At 43.4% G+C, this 15687-nt stretch overlaps 1 protein-coding gene across 2 annotated transcripts in view; it reads right to left on the reverse strand.

Annotated features, from left to right (window-relative positions):
* exoc3 (exocyst complex component 3) overlaps positions 1–15239 on the reverse strand; it is a 39862-nt gene extending 24623 nt beyond the window's left edge. The window contains exons 1-4 of one of the 2 annotated variants that reach the window (XR_010977353.1): positions 15080–15239; positions 7183–7231; positions 5484–5659; positions 3640–3859 (exon numbers count right to left, since the gene is read on the reverse strand). Coding sequence is in view for 1 of the 2 variants with exons in the window: in XM_068055687.1 (XP_067911788.1) it covers positions 3640–3859; positions 5484–5627 (364 nt within the window). In the remaining variant the exon portion in view is untranslated. The remainder of the gene's footprint in view (positions 1–3639; positions 3860–5483; positions 5660–7182; positions 7232–15079) is intronic. The other variant, XM_068055687.1, reaches the window with a different exon arrangement.
* Positions 15240–15687: the final 448 nt, after the last annotated feature.

The following is a 15687-nucleotide window of genomic DNA, read 5'->3' on the forward strand; positions in this document are numbered from 1 at the left end:
CACTGTGAGCCATCAGCAGCAGCAGCAGAATTGTATTCAATAACAATTTGTAACCTCATGACCCAGCATATCTCTCACGTTACCAAGCCAAGGGACCAACTCTGGTTCAATAAATGATAGAACAGCATGCCAGAAGCAGCATGAGGCATATCTAAAAAAAAAACAGGTACCAACCTGAAGCTACGACAGTACTACAGGCATCGGGCATGCTAGAGCAAAAGCAGCATGCAATAGATAACTCAGCTCCAGATCTCATACAGATTTGGTCTAAACATGGACAAAAGAGCTGAATTCCAAAGGTGAGGTGATGGTGACTATCTTTGACATCAAGACAGTATTTGACTAAGTGTGGCATCAAGGAGCCCGAGCAAAATTGAAGTCTATGGGAATCAGGGGGAAGTCTCTGCTGGTTGGAGTCATACCTAGCACAAAAGAAGATAGTTATGGTGGTTGCAGACCAATCATCTCAGCCCCAGGACATCACTGCAGAGTTCCTCAGGGTAGTGTCCTAGGCCCAACCATCTTCAGCTGCTTCATCAATGACCATAAGGTCAGAAGTGGGGATGTTCGCTGATGACTGCACAGTGGTTAGTACCATTTGCAACTCCTCACATACTGAAGCAGTCTGTGCCCACATGCAGCAAGACCTGGACAACATTTAGGGTTGGGCTGATAAGTGGCAATTAACATTTGTGCCACACAAGTGCCAGGCAATGACCATCTCCAACAAGAGGAAATCTCCCCTTGACATTCAATGGCATTACCATTGCTGAATCCTCCATCAACAACATCCTGTGGGGTGGTCACCATTGAAAACTTAACTGGATCAGCCATATAAATACTGTAGCTACAAGAGCAGGTCAGAGTCTGAGAATTCTGCAGCAAGCATCTCGCCTCTTGACTGCTCAAAGCCTGTCAACCATCTACTAGGGACAAGTCAGGAGCGTGATGGAATACTGTCCACTTGCCTGGATGCGTGCGGTTCCAACAACACTCAAGAAGTTTGACACCATCCAGGAGAAATTAGCCTGCTTGATCAGCACCCCAGCTCCAACCTTAAACATTCACTCCCACCACCACTGACGCACAGTGGCAGCTGTGTGTACGGTCATGATAGTGTATTTGCCAATATGTTAAATATAATCATTTAAATATATGTTTATGCTAACATGTATGTCATCACAGTGATGCAAATCACGTGATTCAATTCTCTTGCACAGTTAGCACATCCAAGCTGAAGCAACAAGTCTCCATTAAGTCTGATGAAGGGTCACTGACCTGAAATGTTAACTCTGCTTCTCTCTCCACAGATGCTGCCAGACCTGCTGAGTATTTCCAGCATTTCTTGTTTTTATTTCAGATTTCCAGCATCTGCAATATTTTGCTTTTATTTTAGTGCTTAATTCACTGCCACTTCTCTTCCAGGAATGCCTACCGTGAAGAAGCTCTGCTCTTCTCTCTGACAGGATTTTCATTTGTCTCTTTCACCTTGTTTTGTTATCTCTTGCCCCACCCCCCGCTTTACTTGCTTTAAACCTTTTACATTTCTAATATCTGCCAGTTCTGATGAAGGGTCACTGACCTGAAATGTTAACTCTGCTTCTCTCTCCACAGATGCTGCCAGACCTGCTGAGTATTTCCAGCATTTCTTGTTTTTATTTAAGTCTCCATTAAAGCTCTGTTTAAACCTTTATGCCTGCCCTTCAGCTTTATTTGTATTCATTTAGAAAAAGATAATACATGTACAATTTACAAGATGCACTGCAGCAACTCACCAAAGCTCCTTCAACAACACTTTCCAAACCAGCAACCTCCACCACCTAGTAGGACAAAGGCAGCAGGCACATGGGGCCACCACCACCTGCAATTTTCCCTTCCACATCATTTCAACTTGGAAATATATCTCTGTCCCTTTACTGCCACTGGGTCAAAATCCTGGAACTCCCTCCCTAACAGCACTGTGGGTGTACCTACACTACATGGACTGCAGCAGTTCAAGAAAGTGGCTCACCACCACCTCCTCAAGGGCTATTATGGATGGGCAATAAATGCTAGCCTTGCCAGAAATGCTCACATCCCATGAACAATTATAAAAAGACACTGTGGCTAGAATGGCATGTTAACGGCAATTTCATAAATTGTGGAGACTTGAACAATATGACTACACTTTTTTTTTTAAAAACATCCCAAAAAAACTATGCAGATCATCAAAGTAATTAAAAAGTCAACTTTAATCATCCTATCCTAAATGAAAAAATAGCAAGTAAATTAATTGCACTGATAAATTACTGGTTTAGCTGGAGTTCTGTGTTCAATTCTGGGCACCACACTTCAAGACGTCAAGGCCTTGGAAAGGGTACAGGGATTTAACATTATAATACCAGGGATGAGGGACTAGTTATGTGGAGAGAGTAGAGAAGCTTGGCTTGTGCTCCCTAGAGGAGAGGAGGCTAATGGGATTTAATATACATGTTCAAAATTATGACAGATTTTGATAGTGTAAATAAGGAGAAACTGTTTCCACTGGCAGCAGGGTCAGTAAGCAGAGGACACAGATTTAAGGTAATTGGCAAACAACCAGAGGGGAAGTGAGGAAAACTATATTTTACATAGCAAATTATGATGATATGGAATTCACTGCCTGAAAGAGTGGGGGAAGCAGATTCAAAAGGGAATTGGATATACGCTTGAAAAGGAAATTTTTTCAAGGCCATAGTGGAGTGGAGCTTTCAAAGAGCTGGCACAGGTATGTTGAGTTGACTGGCCGCCTTCTGTGCTGTATGATTCTATGATGTATTGGCATGCAGAACAAGACCCAGAACTTGTGGGAATTTTTCTCCCTGGAACAAGATAGCACTTGGACTGGCAGTTTCCAAAAGTTCAAATACACCTCAAAGGCCTGATGGACTTCAGTATTTGTTACTATTTCAAGATCGATGCATATAATTTAAAAATATCCTTGAAATAACAGTGCAAGAAATTGTGAGGAAATAATTATTGCACCATTATTGCAACAATGCCAACTAAGTTCCTAAGAGCGATTCATTTTTTTTTCTCTCATTCAAGCTGTGTCATTGTGGAATTGTCTTCCTCAATTTAATGTGGGCACTGCATCTGATGATTCTTTGCATTATCTTGTAGGAAAAGTAGTTACTTATCAAAGAATGAACGACATTTGCACATTGGTGGCTATCACAACAATATTTTAACATTGTTTAGATTTTGTACTTTGCCATTACTAATCAATCTTCTTTGATGTTACACACAGGTATTCAAGACCAAATGTCGCCTTCAGGTGAACCGGGGTTAAGATTGAAGGGGATAATTGGGCCAGAATATGCAGACGTAATTCAGTTCCCGTTTTGAAGTCATATATACCGTTCTCAATTTTATATAATACTGTTCAAAATTCTTCTGTCTACATTTACAATGGAAACTGTCTATGTAAACTTGTTACAATGTAATTATATCTTTCACCAATGGTGTCACTGCAATGTTATTTCAAAGCATTATAACACATTTTACACACTGAAACAGCTCATATTCAATCACAAGCGTAGGTGCATTTTCTTTCCTACTTCAGCTTAAATTCTCATTTGAGGACCATCATTTAACAAAAATACAAAATCTGAAAATTACCTGAAAAAATATTTTTCAGGTTTTCTACAGCAGCTGCCAGCTGGCTATGCTGGACCACAGCATCTTTCACATCCTTCAAGTTTTCTATAGTATTAATGCTCTGTCTCCAGTCCTTACTGACATCTGCCAAGGAATGCTGGATGTCTTTAACATCATTCAAGGCATTGTGAAGCTGGCTGAGCCCCGTCCGCACTCCATCCAACTGGGACTGGATAGCTGCCTGAAAGACAGTTAAAAAAACAATCTTTGTAACAAAGCATCGGAGAAATGCACATCTAATCCCAGAAGCTCCTGGAAGAAATGTCAATAGCTTGAAAGTGCTGTGCATGCCATTATGCCAGTTGCTGACCAATGAGGTTTTATCACTACTGATATGGCCAGTAGATTCAAACCTTTTGAAAATTGTAGACAAACACACGCGATGTCTCTTGTCCAAACCTTGGACGTATCCAGTTTGAAGATTAAAAATGAGGACGATTCCCTTCTGTGGCGATTGGCCCTGTTGGTGTGCAGGGTAAATGTCAACACGGGCGGGTTTGGCCAAATGGCTTGTTTCCATGTTATAACTCCAATGTACTATTTCTAAGCATGCAGGTTCGGGCTCACAGGGATATTAAGTACCAAAGATCCAGCGGATGCAAAGATATAACAGACTCCTCAAAATGCAAATCAGCCTAGTGTACTTAAAATTGGTCTCATTGTGAATTAAACTGAAGATAATTAAAGCAGCTTGTGCTGGCAGCAGTTCGAAGTACCATCAAAAAATTATAATTTGCCAAACCAATTAATGCATGCAATGGTCAATGAATGGCTTCTGATGTAATTAGTAAAAGCAAGTATCTGAAAAATCAAATCCTTCAGTACAAGAAGTTAACTAAGTTGCTCTTAATCATAACTTTGAACATTATTTTTTCCATTTAAAATCCATTTCAAATGGAAAAGAAGTTTGGTGCCAGATAGAATTTAAGTTTTTAAGTTAGGAAATAGATTGTTTTAGTGATAGATGAAAAAACAAACTGAAGCCTAGCAAAGAAGAAAACCCAGCCTGTTATAATTACCATTTTACTTTCAATAGCTTTAAGAAATATTTATATTAAGAGTTTTAAACTTGTAGTTACTTTCATTAATAAAAATCATAGAAAGTCAGAATCTTTACGACACAGGAGGCCATTAAGCCCATGCCAGCACTCTGTAGAGCAATCCAGTACCCTTTCCCCTGTTCTATCCCCATAGCCCTGCACGTTTATTTCCCTCAAGTGCCCATCCAATTTTCTTTTGAAATCATTCATTGTCTCCATTTCCACCACCCTCTTAGGCAGCAAGCTCCAGGTCATTACGCGCTGCGTAAAAATGTTGTTCCTCACATCTCCCTGCATCTCTTGCCAAAAATCTTAAATCTGTGTCCCCTAGTCCTTATACTATCAGCTAACAGGAAATAAACTGAATTAAATTGATGGGAAGTTAATGTTATCCATTATAAATGAATTGGTCCACATATAAATTTGTCATAGTGCAATTATACCATCCCCACAGTGCAGCGTGCAGTGCTACCACTGGCAGGACAATGTACTTACAGTATGACAAGGTTGCACAGGCAGTTTCCAATATGGAAAGATAAAAGATTATGACAGAATGAATGACTTTAAAATGTGAGCTGTATTATTTCTGTGCACCCTGGTCCAACCATCACTCACCCTTCTCTTGAGGTCTTGTCTTCCAATTGACTAGTTAATTGTCATGTTATTGCTTATGTGGCATTGCAACAAAACTTGTCAGGGAGATACCTTCTTTGCAATGTGCAGATGCAAAACAAGAGTAGTTTCCTCCTCTTTTGGTGTACTGACCTTTAGCCTGGCTTCCACGGAGGCCTTCTTCCGAGCCTCCCGTCTGCGATACTGCTCCACTTTGTCCAGCTGATCAGGTCGCTGCAGCATCCCAGCCACTCGCTGTGCAGCTGTCCACACAGCTTCCCTGTCAGTTTCTTCCATGTTCACAATGTTTGCTACAAAAGTGTCGCGTCCTTTGGAATAACACGCAGATATTTGTCCAAGTTAACATTTAAATCCTCCCTCCCCTCCCAATTTAATAAAAAAATTAAATATCACACAAAGCCAGATTTAAAACCTCTGGCATTGTGACAGAATTTAAATATTTTGTTTTAATTTATATTTTTCCCGCCCCACAATTTTTAGTTATTTTATTCTGCTCCCTTTAATCTTTCAATTCTTGCATGTCACACACTCAAGGGCACTGTTGATAGTCGACCAGCCAACCAGGAAACTACAGGTTGGCCTGTCACTTGGATCCAGATACCCAACAAGCCATATCTGAATGGGGAGGGAAGTCCTAGCTGGAGAAGCAGTAAACTGATAAACTGTGCAGTTTTAGTTGGGTCCAGTAATAATCCTGCACATCTTAGGACTTGGTTATGCCAACCTACACCTAAGCTGTCTGGAGTAAGTGTGATTTGTCATTATGGGGAGGAGTGTGTGCCTTCCATATTGTAATCCTACAAAAGGTGGTTTCTTAATGCGAATTGGGAGACTCATGGTGATGGTTTCTACATGTACCAGACACTTGGCTGAGAAAATATACACACTGCTCACCAGTAAAAAGTGCAGGCAAGCAACCTGTTCCTACTCTATGTCAATGGCAGTTTGTAGCCAGAAACAACAGTGATTGCAGAAAACCCTCCAAATTTCTCATCCTCTCTAACCCCAGGAGTAGAATACAGGGTTCAAGACAACATTCGCCTACACAGCACGTGCGTGAGCAGAAGCTGTCTCCACAGAAAGCAAGGGATTTTTAAAAATATAAAATAGTTCCAAACACCCCACACCACCTTCATACAAGGCTAACTGTTATCTTGCCACCTTGATTCAAGGAAGGGCATTGGCTGGATAGAATAATAGACCAAGGAAAGAAAAAAAGGCTTGTTTACAATTTCAGGAGGAAGTTAGCATTATATAGTACAATAGTAATTAGGGACTGTTCTTACAGGGATCTGCACATACATAATTAGCTGTATCTACCAATGCCTTGCGGATGAAATATTTTTCTTCTTTGTCTTTGATGATCCAGCGTAACAAACAATATCTAATCCCATAAGATTATTTTGCATAATGGTACCAATAAGTGAAAATTCAATTAAACAAGTACTTTTAATCTACAATACGCTTCTCGTGATTATCTGCTCCAAACTTTAAATTGCTCACCCTACTACCACAATCAGTACATTACCCAAATATCATACAGTTCAAAATGCTCTCTCCAAACACAACTCAGGTTTGAAAGGTAACACAGCCGTTTGTGCTAATGAAGCATTTTCATGACTCAAGACAAAAATTTCACATCATGAGTCAATCTAGAAATCATTGTGGCAATAATCTTAAAAAGGTAACATTTTAAGATGCTGTTTCCTTTAGTAAATCTAAGTGACCCCTTGATACTAGTTCAAGGTAATCAACGTGATTTTGCTTTACAAAAAAGCCGGCGTTGGACTAGATCAGACAAGGTGAAAGATCGTTGATATGTCCTACTTACTTCACTTTTCTGTTAATGGAAGGGTGAATTCTGATGACAGAGATCCAACCTGCATTAGAAAAAACAGAAATTTAAAAGGTTTAATGCAGAATGCAGGTGAATCTATTATAGCTGTGGTTTGACGTTATGTGTCATTATTAAGTTCATTGCTCCTCTGAACTTTCTCTTCTTGCTCCCCCAAGCTTTGAATGTGCCATATTGCACTCTTCCTCCTCCCTGCACCTTCACTGTGTTTAAATTACGACACATCATACCATCTCCTCCTCCAATTAATTCTTTACCAGAACCTAAAAACTGTGGAATTCATTACCTTCCTTCACTCCTGCAATCTTCCGGCTTTTAAAAACCAAGCCTAAAATCAACAAATCACTGACTCTTGATTTACCATTTTTTCTCTTAACTTTTATAATCTTGGTATTGTACTGAAACACCTAACAGTATCTGAGTGAAAAAATTCTGTATGTCATTGAATGCTTATGTTTCTGTTATTTGTGGGAGTGTTGCACATTGGGAAGAAAGGAGCTGCCAGCTTGGAGTTGCAGAAGCAGCTTATGAACTACTTCAGTCTGACAGCTCTTCTATTCCAGATAGCCAGTTGGTGAAAGATAGATAAAATCTAAACACACTTTTATATTTATTTTACAGAGTCACACATTACAAGCATACACCTCCTAACCCAACAACCACAGTTTTAATCTGTATGTATTTATAGGGGCTCAAGTGAATGCCCACTACCTGCACACAATTAGAATCATAGAAAGTTGATGGCACAGAAAGAGGCCACTTGGCCCATTGTGTCTGTGACAGCTGAATAACTATCTACCCAATCTAATCCCACCTTCCAGCATTAGGTCCATAACCTGCAGATTACAGCGCTTGAGGTGCACATTCAGACTCCTTTTGAATGAGTCGAGGGTTTCTGCCTCAACTACCCTTTCAGGCAGTGAGTTCCAGACCATCACCACCCTCTGAGTGAAAAAACTTTCATTTCCCCTCTAATCTTTCTACCAATCACTTTAAATCTATGCCCTCTAGCCTCTGCTAAAGTAAATAGGCCCTTCACCTCCACTCTAGCCAGGCCCCTCAAAATTTTGTACATTTCAATCAGATCTCCTCTCAGCCTTCTCTGTTCCATGGAGAACAACCCCAGCCTATCCAATCTTTCCTCATAGCTGCATTTTTCCAGTCCCAGCAACATCCTCGTAAATCTCCTCTGTACCCTCTCTGGTGCAATTACATCCTTCTTGTAATGAGGTAACCAGAACTGCAGGCAGTACTCAAGTTGTGGCCTAACCAATGAGGTATACAGTTCCAGCAGAACCTCCCTGCTCTTATATTCTATACCTCGGCTAATAAAGGAAAGGATTTCATATGCCTTCTTAACCACCTTATCGACCTGTCCTGCTACCTTCAGGGATCTGTGGACATTTACTCCAAGGTCCTTCACTTCCTCTCAGTATTTTCCCATTAATCGTGTATTCCTTTGCCTTGTTTGACCTCCCCAAACGCATCACCTCACACTTCTCTGGGTTGAATTCCATTTGCCACTTTTTTGCCCATCTGACCAGACCATCAATATCTTCCTGCAGCCTACAGCTATCCTCCTCACTATCTACCACACAGCCAATCTTTGTGTCTTCTGCAAACTTCTTGATCATGCCTCCTACATTTACGTCCAAATCATTTATACCACAAAAAGCAGAGGACCCAGTACTGAGCCCCGCGGAATGCCACAAGAAACAGCCCTCCAGTCACAAAAACATCCGTCGACAATTACCCTTTGTTTCCTGCCACTGAGTCAAATTTGTATCACTTGCTGCATTTCCCTGGATCCCAAGGGATTTTTTTTTAACCAATCTTTGCCATGTGGGACCTTGTCAAAAGCCTTGCTAAAAATCCATGCAGACCACATCAACTGCACTACTCTCATCTATCTTCCTTGTTACTTCTTCAAAAAATTCGATCAAGTTGGTCAGACAAAATCTTCCCTTAAAAAATCAATTTCAATTAAACACAATAAATATACAATTAACTCACCACTTATAATATTCCTTTTATAAGAAGGAAAATTAATGTATCAAGCCATCGAATTATCTTTCATGCACATTAGGTACGGCATGTTTAAGAACATACAAAAGTCAGGGAAGCTTTTCAATTTTTAAGGTGACGTATATTTGATGCTATGAAAATACATTCAAAGAAACAGAAAATATGTAGTAGATCCAAGAATACATTTAATTGCAAATTTAAAAAGTCACAATCAAACACCTGAAAAAAATTACTGTCACCTAAAATTCTGATCTTAATTTTACATGTGCTGAACCAGCAGAACTGCAAGAAACCTACATGTTTTTAATCTGGGGTGGCAGGGAGCAGAGTAATTGTAATGAAGCAAAATGTATTTGATTACAAGGAGGGTTAACAGTCAGAAAAGGGCGAGGAACTTCTAACATGGCATGATCCGAGCTTCCTCCATCTTTTACACTGGGATTTGTTTAAGTCTAAAGTTGCAAAAAGAGGTGTACAGACTAGACAGTTGCAAACCTCAATCAGATCAACTCCCAGTGAAGTTTGTGTTGAATGTGGTTGGAACAGGAGAGGTAAAAGGCAGAAAAAAGTTGAAGTGCAGAGCCACAGGAGGTCAGGATCACATTTGGTGAGGGGAAAACAGTTGTGAGAATAAGTCTCGCTTTTTAAAGAAAAGTATTTCTGCCAAGCAAGCCAAAAATTTATCTGTAGCAGGAATCAACTTGGAACTGAGACATGAAATACTTCAGCTGCCTAGATCAAATACCATCATTACTGATTGAGAAAGCAGTTTTCGACTGCAAATATATTCCACAACAAAACTGCATTTACAATTTTGCTACATGGAAATAAATGGCATTTAAAGCTGGAAAATCCCTGGGAATTGGTCTAAATAAAGTAAGTTGATTTTCTAACGAGAAGAAATTTGAACTGAAGCTATAAAAACAGTTTTAAAAATTGAAATAATAATTAGCCATTTCTGTAACTAAAAGATGCAATAAATTAAAAGTGCAATTTGACATCTGTAACAGAATTACAAAATCATCCTACCAACCTGTCCAATAAAAATACATAAATTAAACAAAAAGTTATGTTTCATTTTGTTAGAAATGGTCATAAAACAGTGGTCATTCCCTACTAGTAATATAAATCATAGACATGCAAACAGACTGGGGGAATGGAGATGGAATTCTGCAGAAATATCATTATAAAGTGTTAGCATGACTCAGGATACTGTTACTAAGTGCCAGCTCGTCTCAGTGGTAGCATTCTCCCCTCTGGAGATCAGAAGGTTGTGCATTCAAACCCCAATGCAGGACCTGAGTGGACAGTAACAATTAACAACACACAGGTAACTAATAGTGAGACAGCAATGATAGAGTGCCAGGCACTGGAACTGCAATGGGGCCAGTGCTAAGTCTTGGAACTGTAATGATCTCCAGTGCCAGATCTTAGAATTGCATTGATCACCATTGACAGGCCCTGAGACTGCAATGACACACATTCCTAGATTTGAGGAATAGGAACATAGGAGCAGGAGTAGGCCATTCAATCCATCGAGCCTACTCCACCATTCAATACGATCGTGGCTGATCATCCACTTCAAAGCCTTTTTCCAACACTATCCCCATATCCCTTTATGTCATTGGTATTTAGAAATCTGTCAATCTCTGCTTTAAACATATTCAATAACTGAGCTTCCACAGCCTCTGGGTAGAGAATTCCAAAGATTCACAACCCTCGGAGTAAAGACATTTCTCCTCATCTCTGTCCTCTGTGGCTTCCCCCTTATTTTGAAATTGTGTCCCCTGGTTCTAGACTCCCCACCCTGGGGAAACATCTTAGCTGCATCTACCCTGTCTATCCCTTTAAGTATTTTGTAGGTTTCAATGAGATCACCTCTCGTTCTACAAAACTCTAGAGAATACAGGCCCTGTTTCACCAATCTCTTTTCATAGGACAGTCCCGCCATCCCAGGAACAAGTCTAGTTGCACTCCCTCTATGGCAATAATATCCTTCCTAAGGTAAGGGGACCAAAACTGCACACAGTACTCCAGGTGCAGTCTAACCAATACAATTGAAGCAAGACTTCACTACTCCTGTACTCAAATCCTCTTGCGATAAAAGCTAACATACCATTAGCCTTCCTAATTGCTTGCTGCACCTGCATGTTAGCTTTCAGTGATTTATTTACAAGGACACCCAAGTCTCTTTGTACAGCGACAATTTGTAGTCCCTTACCATTGAAGAAATGCTCTGCATATCAGTTCCTCCTACCAAAGTGGATAACCTCACATTTTTCCACATTACATTCCATCTTAGAGCATGACTACCCGACCCGAACCCGATGAGTTGGGTTGGGTTGGGTCGCACTTTCGGGTCCGGCAGCCAGGCTTGGGTCGGATGTCGTCGGGAACTGATGGTCGGATCGGGTCGGGCGCGGGAAAAAATGAAAGGACTCGGGCCTTTATTCCATCTGCCATGTTCTTGCCCACTCACTAAGTCTGTCCAAATCCCACTGAAACCGCTTTGCATCTTCCTCACAACACACATTCCCACCTAGTTTTGTGTCATCTGCGAACTTGGAAATACTACAATTGGTCTCCACATCCAAATCATTGACATATATTGTGAACAGCTGGGACCCAAGCACTGATCCCTGCGGTACCCCACTAGTCACAGCCTGCCGATGTGAGATTTAAAGGCTGGCTCAGGTCTGCAAATGAAACCCGATCCGAGCCCGACAGAACCACATCCGACCCGGCCAGAGACATTCATTTTTTCCTGCACCCGACCATCAGTTAACCTAGCGTCCGTTTTTCATTTTTGTTGCTTATCTGCACAAGCTTCAAAAAACTGTAACTAAACAAGCTTTCAAGTCCAAAAAGTACATTAACATTAGAACCACTTATCGGAGGTGATAATAGAGTGTGTCCTGACCCCGAATGCCAGACCCGGAAGAGCGACCCGACCCAAACCCGACACATGTCGTCGGGTCCCGTCGGGTTCGGGTAGCCGTGATCTACTGAGAATGACCTGTTTACTCCTACTCTCGGCCCGTTAACCAATCCTTAATCCATACCAGTATATTACCTCCTATCCCATGTGCTTTAATTTTGCTAACCAATGTAATCTACTAACAGATTGCCAGGCTGTGAGACTACAATGATAGCAGGTCCTGGAGGATGAAACTGTAACGACAGACTCACAGAAACTCAGACTACAGAACCACCAGTGACTTAAAAAAAAAATAGAAACATAGAAAATAGGAGCAGGAATAGGCCATTCCACCCTTCGAGCCTGCTCCGCCATTCATTTTGATCATGGTTGATCATCCAACTCAGTAACCTGTTCCCACTTTCGCCCCATACCCTTTGATCCCTTTAGAGCCAAGAGCAATATCTAACTCCTTCTTGAAAACATACAATGTTTTGGCCTCAACTGCTTTCTGTGGTAGCAAATTCCACAGGTTCACCACTCTCTGGGTGAAGAAATTTCTCCTCATCTCAGTCCTGAAAGGTTTACCCTGTATCCTTAGACTATGATCCCTGGTTCTGGACTCCCCCACCATCGGGAACATCCTTCCTGCATCTACCCTGTCAAGTCCTGTTAGAATTTTATAGGTTTCTATGAGACTCCCCCCTCACTCTTACGAACTCCAGTGAACATAATCCTAACCGACTCAATCTCTCCTCATACGTCAGTCCCGCCATACCAGGAATCAGTCTGGTAAACCTTCGTTGCACTCCCTCTATAGCAAGAACATCCTTCCTCAGATAAGGAGACCAAAACTGCACACAATATTCCAGGTGTGGCCTCAACAAGGCCCTGTATAATCGCAGCAAGACATCCCTGCTCCGGTACTCGAATCCTCTCGCTATGAAGGCCAACATACTATTCGCCTTTTTTACCGCCTGTTGGACCTGCATGCCTCATCTAAATCATTAATATATGTTGTGAATAGCTGGGGTCCTAGTGGTACCCCAGTAGTCACTGCCTGCCATTCAGAAAAAGACCCATTTATCCCTACTCTTTGTTTCCTGTCCGCCAACCAATTTTTTATCCATCGCAATACACTACCCCCAATCCCATGCGCTTTAATTTTACATGCTAATCTCTTATGTGGGAATTTGACGAAAGCCTTTGAAAGTCCAAATAAACCACATCCACTGGCTCCCCCCCCCCATCAACTCTACTAGTTACATCCTCGAAGAATTCTAGATTTGTCAAGCATGCTGATAAATCCATGCTGACTCGACCCAATTCTACCACTGTTCTCTAAATGCTCTGCTATAAAATCTTTGATAATGGACTCTAGAATTTTCCCCACTACTGACATCAGGTTAATGGTCTATAATTCCCTGCTTTCTCTCTACCTCCCTTTTTAAATAGTGGGGTTACATTAGCTACCCTCCAATCTGCAGGAAATGTTCCAAAGTCTATAGAATCTTGGAAGATGACCACCAATGCATCCACTATTTCTAGGACCACTTCCTTATGTACTCTGGGATGCATACCATCAGGCCCTGGGGATTGATCGGCCTTCAATCCCATCAATTTCCCCAACACTATTTCTCTACTAATACTGATTTCCTTCAGTTCCTCTTTCTCACTAAGCCCTGTGTTCCCCAATATTTCTGGTATGATATTTGTGTCCCCCTTTGTGAAGACAGAACCAAAGTATGCATTAAGTTGGTCAGCCATTTCTTTGTTCCCCATAATAAATTCCCCAGTTTCTGACTGTAAGGGACCTACATTTGTCTTCATATTTGGCTCTGAGGCCCAGGACCGACCAGCCCGGGGGCTCCTTGCCGATCAGTGCCCGACCTTAGGACTACAATCCCCAGCACTGCTCGACCCTGGGGCTCCAATGCCCAGGACCAACCAACCCTGGGGCTCCGTGCCAATTAGTGCCTGACCTTGGGGCTCTAATGCCAATCAGTGCCCAACCCTGGGGCTCCAATGCCACAGTGCTCGACCCTACGACTCTGATGCCAATCAGTGCCCGACCTTGGGACTACAATGCCCAGCACTGCCCAACCCTGGGGCTCCAATGCCAGTGCCCGACCCTGGGGCTCCAATGCCAATTAATGTCTGACCCTGGGGCTCCAATGCGACAGTGCCCGACCCTACGTCTTTGATGCCAATCAGTGCTTGAAGCTGGGGCTACGATGCCAATCAGTGCCTGACCCTGGGGCTCCAATACCAATCAGTGCCTGACCCTGGGGGCTACGATGCCCAGCACTGTCCGACCTGGGGCTCCGGTGCCCAGGACCGGCCAACCATGGGGCTCCGTGCCAATCAATGCCTGACCCTGGGGCCCTAATGCCAATCAGTGCCCAACCCTGGACCTCCAATGCCAATCAATGTTTGATCCTGGGGCTCCGATGTCAATCAGTGCCTAACCTTGGGGCAATGATGCCAATCAGTGCCTGACCCTGAGGCTCCAATGCCAATCAAATGTCTGACCCTGAGGCTCTAATGCCACAGTGCCCGACCCTGGGACTCCGATGCCAATCAGTCCCTGACTCCAGGGCTATGATGCCAATCAATGCCTGACCCTGGGACTCCGATGTCAATCAGTGCCTAACCTTGAGGCACCGATGCCAATCAATGCCTGACCCGGAGGCACCGATGCCAATCAATGCCTGACCCGGAGGCACCGATGCCAATCAATGCCTGACCCGGAGGCACCGATGCCAATCAATGCCTGATCCTGGGGCTCCGAAGCCCACGACCGACCCTATGGGTGGAATAACACAATCTTAGGATCCCTTTGACCGGCATTGCTTTGGATGCTTCTCGACGAGCCACAGGAGAGGCCTCGGGCTTCAAGTCCGACCCCACCCCACTACCGCAGCCGCTTACCTGCTGGAGCATCAGACTGTACAGCACCCGCCGGGGAGGGAAAGCAATAACAGAATAGAACGGAACGACTTTCAAACCGGGCCGGCGCGCCGCCCCCTCCTCAGCAGCCGCCAACCTGCCAGACCGGAAACAGCAGGGCCCGATGGGTAATGTAGAACTACATGTCCCTGCATGCAGGGCGGCACGGCTTTCAGCAACCCAGGCACTTCCGGTCTTGGAGGAGGTGGGGAGAGGTGGGGAGAGGTGGGGTGGGGTGGGGTGAGGAGTTGGATGGAGGGGGGGAGGAGTTGGATGGGGGAGTTGGGAGTTGGATGGAGGGGGAGGAGTTGGATGGAGGGGGGGGAGTTGGATGGGGGGGGAGGGGAGAGTTGGATGGAGGGGGAGGGGAGAGTTGGAGGGGGAGGGGAGAGTTGGATGGAGGGGGGAGAGTTGGATGGCGGGGGGGGGGGAGAGTTGGATGGCGGGGGGGGGGGAGAGTTGGATGGCGGGGGGGGGGAGAGTTGGATGGCGGGGGGGGGGGGGGAGAGTTGGATGGCGGGGGAGGGGTGAGTTGGATGGAGGGGGAGGGGAGAGTTGGATGGAGGGGAGAGTTGGATGGAGGGGGGGAG

The sequence above is a fragment of the Heterodontus francisci genome, chromosome 2 (genome assembly GCF_036365525.1).
Source record: "Heterodontus francisci isolate sHetFra1 chromosome 2, sHetFra1.hap1, whole genome shotgun sequence".
Classification (NCBI taxonomy): domain Eukaryota; kingdom Metazoa; phylum Chordata; class Chondrichthyes; order Heterodontiformes; family Heterodontidae; genus Heterodontus; species Heterodontus francisci.